We start from the raw sequence: 6,688 nt of genomic DNA, 5'->3' as shown, positions 1-6,688 counted from the left end.
TAAAAGCAGGTCCCCAATTAAAGACAAAGATACAAAGCAAATGAGCAAACAATTAGGAGAACTAATTAAAATCCAAATGAGTTACTTTTATCAACCTACCCATTTTTTAATGTGCCCAAAAGCGGATTCAGATATGCTCTCAAGCTCCTTCAACATGCCCACAAACACATAGGTTTCTTCCTTCTTGTCACCATCAAGCAAATGTTCACATTTTGCTATTAGAGAAGTGATCTCATTTTTCCTTTTTATGGGAATCATATAACTCTTATCCTTCATGGTTTTTTTCACATTGTAAACATAGTCGTCCAAAGCATTTATTGTATCAACTTTCTTCTTGAACTTCATGTCTTCAGCCTTGAAATACTCAGCTTCTTGAATCATTCTCTGAATTTCATCCGTTGATAGTCTTCCATTTTCATTAGTAATTGTAATTTCTTTCTTATTCCCAGAGGTTTCATCTTCACATGAGACATTCAAAATACCATCAACATCTATTGCAAAACATACTTTGTGAGGAAGGCCTCGAGGTGCAGGAAGAACGGAGATCCTAAAAAAACCCAACAAATTGTTCTTACTGGCTATTAATCTCTCACCCTCATAAACTTTATTCATGACAGTGGTTTGGTTATCACTACAAGTAAAGAATCTTTTTGTCTTCTTGAAAGGAATGGAAGTGTTCCTTGGAGTCATTACACTCATGATATCTCCTCTTTTTGAAGTACCAAGAGACAAAGGTATAACATCTTGTAGTATCAAATTCGGAACAGTCTTAATGCCTCCACTCAACAAAGCAGCCTGGACAGCAGCACCATAAGCAACAGCCTCATCAGGGTTGATGCTCTTAAAAATATCCTTACCTATGAAAAAGCTTTGCAATAGATTCTGCACTTTGGGAATTCTAGAAGAGCCGCCAACAAGTACAACATCATCAATACTACTTTTATCCATCTTAGCATCATTAAAACATCTCTTAACAGTCTCCATACAATTTTCAAAGAGGTCCATGTTGAGTTGCTCAAACTTAGCTCGCGTGATTGATGAACAGAAATCAATACCCTGGCATATACCATCTATGTCAATTGTGGCCTCTGTGTCGTAAGAAAGTCCCCTTTTTGCCCTCTCGCAAGCAGTTCTCAGCTTTCTCAGGGCTTTTGAGTATCCACTAATGTCAACTTTGTTTTTCCTCTTCAACTCATTCACAAAATGATTCACCATTCGATTATCAAAGTCTTCTCCTCCAAGATGAGTGTCTCCGGCAGTGGCCATTACTTTAAAGACATTATTCTTCAAGGTAAGAAGAGACACATCAAAAGTTCCACCACCAAGATCAAATATGAAAATCTTTCTCTCTTCAACACAATTAGCTCTCTTTTGAAAGCCATATGCAAGTGCAGCAGCAGTAGGTTCATTGATAATCCTTAATACATTGAGACCAGCAATGACACCAGCATCTTTGGTGGCTCTTCGCTGTGAATCATTGAAATAAGCAGGTACAGTAATAACAGCATTTTTAACCGATGACTCCAAAAACACCTCTCCAATCTCCCGCATCTTAGTGAGGACCATAGATGATATTTCTTCAGCAAAAAATTTCTTCTCTTCACCCTTGCTCGTAACAACAATCACAGGTTTATCATTAGCATCAGCTTCTACCTTGAATGGCCACAACTGTATGTCATTCTGAATAACAGAATCACTATATTTCCTTCCAATCAACCTCTTTGCATCTGCGAAGTTTAAAATACCAAAGTAAAATTTGTTGTTCTAATGTAAGAACAGCACAGCAAATAATTGGTAATAACAAAACAAAAAAAAAAGTAATCTTTATAGAAAATAAGAACATATTACAATGTTGAACAAGAAAATAAACGGATTACCAAAGACAGTGTTGGTTGGGTTAGAGGAAGCTTGATTTTTGGCGGCGTCACCGATCAATCTTTGAGTGTTGGTAAAAGCAACACAAGAAGGTGTAGTTTTGTTTCCTTGATCATTGTGTATGATTTCAACACGGTCGTTTTGTTCTTGCCACACTCCAACACATGAGTAAGTCGTGCCTAGGTCAATTCCTATTGCAAGCCCTTCACATTTCTTGGCCATTCTCTTTCAACTGAATGAAGTGGAACCTTTGGCAGGAAAGATTTTAATTCAAATTTAGGAAGAGAGCCTGTGTGTAGTGCAGTACTAATTGTTAAAAATTTGTGGAATATGAAAAGTATATAAGCTTGATTCCCTAAAATGAAGTTATATCGGTGCACATAAATAGAGTCTTTTCGATTTTTTATTTGGATGGAATAGAGTCTCTTGGTTGTCCGTTCATATTTCATGTGTATGGAATTCGGGATGGAGAAGAAAAACTGATGGGGTGGTAATTGTTTTGGCTTTACGATTCAACAGATTTTTTTTACAACTTATATTTTAAAATAAAAAATATTTATGATAATTTTTTTAAATTAAATGATTATTTTGTAACACAAATATAAAATTATGTTAGTATCATATAACTTTATCATTTCATTAACCACAAAAATCTATGATATTAATCACTTATTTTATTTATAAATTATTAAACACTTTAACTATTTAATTAGTCAATAAAACACATGGCATTAGTCATTTTCAAACTTTATATTATGAACTATAATAACCAATCATTTACATTCTATTAATCAACTTTATTTTAACCAAATTATAAATCGTATTAACCAATTTTATAGACATCATTAACCAAAGTTGATTTACGACGTAAGATTTTATTTTTTAGACATCATAACACCAAATAACCAAACTATGAACTATATTAACCAACTTTTTATACTCGACTAATCAATTTTCCTCTACCACCCTCTCATCATTTATAAGTTTTTTGACCATTTATTTTAGTTTTACTTCCTTCTTTCATGTAACTACATTTGTTCCTTTCATTTTTATGGAAATAGAGGTGTTACGATCTGGACCACTGTGTTATATTTCAAAAGATCGTTGTAGCAATTTTTTCTAGTTTTTAGGGTCTAGGCAGAGCAAGGAAAGACCAGATGGTTGCTAAAGACCAGAAGATTACCTTTGTAACAACCATTAAGGAAGCCATTTAGTCTCTTAAGGATTCGGGTTTTGGCATTGATTTTGATTTTGACCATGCTCCTAATACTTTCCCATCCAATATCATATGATATGATCATTTTCATCATTATCATTTTGAATTATGTTTTATTTTTATCTTCCATGATTATGATGATCTTTGTTACTACTTCTGGTACATCTGAGATATTATGATTATTTGCATATTTGGTATAATATTTTGTATGGCGTGCTTTTTGTCATTTTGATAATTGTTGATGTTTCATCTATATCATTGTCTTCTAGTTTATCTCGTATCTCGCCTTTCAGAAATTGTGTTGATTACATGTTTAAGTGTTATATTATGTTATTTCTAGTTTAAATTAGTCTATTATTATATGGCATTTCATATAGGCTTGTATGTCATTTTGGATCCATCTTTTTGTGTAGTATCTTTTTTTGTCTGTTTATCTCTTTTTGTGTAGTATCCCAGATAAGATTCCCGCATTGTGCTTTCTAGCTCTCATGTTATACTTTCATCGGAAGCTCCTCCCCAAACTACCTTCACGAGGGAAATATCCTTGCCTCTCAACTTCTTCATTTCGCGATTCCCAATCCTCACCGGTAACGTCTCGACCGTAAGGTTATCTCGCACTTGTATATCATTCATCGGAATCACATGAGATGGATTCGAAATGTATTTCCGAAGTTATGAAACATGAAATACTTACAAGGAAACAAGATACTTAAAATCAAAACAAACGTAAAAAGGGTCTGAGGGGGGTTTGAAGCCGCACCATCGAGGAAACAGGATACTTATAAGCGCGCGCTCTACGACTAGGGTGGCCATTTCATTAAAACACAGCCCATTAAATGTATTTTAAAACAAGTTTCAAAGTTCAAAATGAACTACATCTTTGTTGGAGCGGTAAAGCGGCAAGCAAAAAGTAATAGGCACTACAACGCGCAAGGCTTACTAAAGCGCTTTTTTTGGCCTTTAACAGCGCTTTAAAGCGCTGCCTAAGCCAGCGCTGGCATAGGCTACGAAAGCGCTCTGGTAGGCCCCCCTATAAGAGTGCTTTTCTGGAAAAAGCGCTCTTGTAGGCCCCCCTTTAAGAGCGCTTTTCAGGAAAAAGCGCTCTTGTAGGCCCCCCTTTAAGTGCGCTTTTTTCAGAAAAGCGCTGTGATAGGCACACCTGTGAGAGTAAAAAATTAAAAAAAAACGCAACATACTAAAGCGCTTTTGTAAAAGCGCTCTTATAGGGTTGGCTTTAAGAGCGCTTTTTCCATAAAAAGCGCTCTGATAGCCCCCCCTATAAGAGCGCTTTTACAAAAGCGCTTTAGTATGTTGTTTTTTTTTTTTTTGCTTTTTTAGTAATCTTTGGCAGCGCTTTTAGAAAGAAGCGCTTTAGTATGTGGGCCTTTAAGAGCGCTTTTTTAAAAAGCGCTTTAGTAGCTAAATGAGGTATTTTAATGTGCAGCCTGTAATTTAATCCTCCCAGTCGACCTGTAATATTTTCGACCTGTAATATGTTTTCAGCTTGTAATATTTTCGACCTGTAATTTATTTTCGACGATATTATTTCAGCCATCAGTAAGACAATATATATATATATATACTAATATAATACCATTATAATATCCAAAATTATATATATACATCATTACAACATCAATAATATTATAGTATTTCAATTCGACACAAATCCTACATGAAAAAGCGCTTAATATAAAAATGACACAAATCCTCTTTTATTTCTTCCAACTTAAGTCTCGGGTATCCAGCGGCACGGAATTCGTCAAGGTACTACAAAACAAAAACAAAATATGAATGATACATTTAGTTAAATGTAATAAATTATATGAAATTATCTTAAGTTATAAATTCATACCGTGAGCGGAATCTCTAATTGATTTGCCTGAAGGATTTCTTTCATAAACCTCAATACAAAGTATCCGCAATCGTAACTGTTTTTCTGTTGCGGACACTACATAGAAAAACAAATAAGATTCTATAGTTGTGCATTGTTTTATCAAGTAGCATAAATATATTATAAGCAACATTGTGAAAAATAATGTACCTGCACTTGGATCCAAGTAATGTTGCTAGATTTAGTTCGGGATACCTGTGCGTCCCGTTGACTTCGGAACACTTGTATTGATCTAATTAACAAATATATAAAAGCATATGTTTAGATCAATCCCACAAATAAGTAAATATATATATATAAATATACACGAATATATATTTAGAACGATCCCACTTACAAATCAACGATGTCCTTCATGGCCGGATAATTGGTCCATTCACCATTTACCGAATTCAGATAATACACGACTTCCCTTATAGGGTTGATAGCAAGCAGCAACCAGTGTGCTCTATAAATAAAAACAATAGGTTATATGAAAATTTTGCTATACACAAAAGAAACAGAGATTAGATGAACAAAGAATGAGAAACTAACCCTACTGGTCGGGTATTATACGCCCAAAGATGCAGACATTCTGTATTGCCGGTGGACATGAATCTATCTACTAAGCGCTGTCTAACTGATTCCGGTTCCGAATCAATTGCCATTCCGCTGCAGTGGGCGGAAGACACGAAACGGAATCTGTTAGACAACGGAGTCCCGCGCAACACTCTGTCATACAACAACCTTAAATAAAAACATAATAAACATTAGATTATTTTCATTGAAATGTGTAAATAAATTATATTGTGGGACTAATTAAATAATATATCGGATGAGGGAATATTACCGAATGTATGAGGGAATAAAAACATAATAAACATTAGCTATTTATTAATTTAACTTAAAACAAAAATTAAATAAAAAAAGTACTTAATAAGTTCTTGCATGTATCATAAAAAATAAAAGAGACAAACATGAAAATGCATACCATATATTTTACTATACAAATAATTAAAATTAAATAAAAATGTGTTTTGGAATATCATTCATTTCCTAAGTCTACACACAAGCTATACACTAGAACTAATCAAGTAGAATTGAAAAGCAACAAAAAAAGAATAACTATCCATAGATGGAAGATTCTCGGAGATACCCAACCATGTCTTTCATTTTTTACACAAACAATTTCATTGATTAAACCGTAAAAATACCAATAATGTTTCTTCATAAATTCATATATAGTAACAAGAATTTGTAAATTGAGCAAGTTGTGAAAGATGAGAGAAAAAAAACCTTGGTAATGGTAGCAATAGAACAAGACAAGAAGAAAATGGTAGCAATAGAACAAGACAAAATCACCTATCTCAATAAGCACTTACTTAATCTCTACATGTGAAACAATTAGAGCACTAACGACAAGCAAATCCAATGATCAAAACTATTGAAAATCTATTGATACATTTTCATAACAATAGAAATTTTTAAAATAAAATAACTCAATTTATTTGCTTCTGTTTTCAGTTATGGGAGATGCAAGCAATTCCAATACATTTTCATAAAGCAAGGCAGTATTGATACATACTTGGTTCAATCCATTCCACAAATAGTTAGTATGCACAAAAGCAAGATTATGAACACTTCCATTATAACAAATCTATTGCATCTCGAGTAATAAACAGATAATTCAAACAAATTCGCAAGAACTAACGACAAGCAAATCC

At 33.7% G+C, this 6,688-nt stretch overlaps 2 protein-coding genes across 2 annotated transcripts; both read right to left on the bottom strand.

Moving 5' to 3' along the window:
• Window positions 1–2,097, bottom strand: LOC131630048 (heat shock 70 kDa protein 4-like). The gene is made up of 2 exons (XM_058900843.1): window positions 1,878–2,097; window positions 1–1,727 (listed from the first exon to the last, which is right to left on the bottom strand). Exons 1-2 carry the CDS (start codon window positions 2,095–2,097, stop codon window positions 91–93), a joined length of 1,857 nt encoding a protein of 618 aa, XP_058756826.1. The 3' UTR covers window positions 1–90.
• A 2,627-nt stretch (window positions 2,098–4,724) lies between these two features.
• On the bottom strand, window positions 4,725–5,705 carry LOC131630046 (uncharacterized). Its single transcript, XM_058900840.1, has 5 exons — window positions 5,520–5,705; window positions 5,323–5,433; window positions 5,136–5,217; window positions 4,947–5,042; window positions 4,725–4,861 (listed from the first exon to the last, which is right to left on the bottom strand). The coding sequence occupies exons 1-5, from the start codon at window positions 5,630–5,632 to the stop codon at window positions 4,763–4,765; spliced, it is 501 nt and encodes a 166-aa protein (XP_058756823.1). The 5' UTR covers window positions 5,633–5,705; the 3' UTR covers window positions 4,725–4,762.
• Window positions 5,706–6,688: the final 983 nt, after the last annotated feature.

This window comes from Vicia villosa, unplaced genomic scaffold, assembly GCF_029867415.1.
Source record: "Vicia villosa cultivar HV-30 ecotype Madison, WI unplaced genomic scaffold, Vvil1.0 ctg.000637F_1_1, whole genome shotgun sequence".
NCBI lineage: Eukaryota > Viridiplantae > Streptophyta > Magnoliopsida > Fabales > Fabaceae > Vicia > Vicia villosa.
This window is presented reverse-complemented; position numbering and strand designations above follow the sequence as displayed.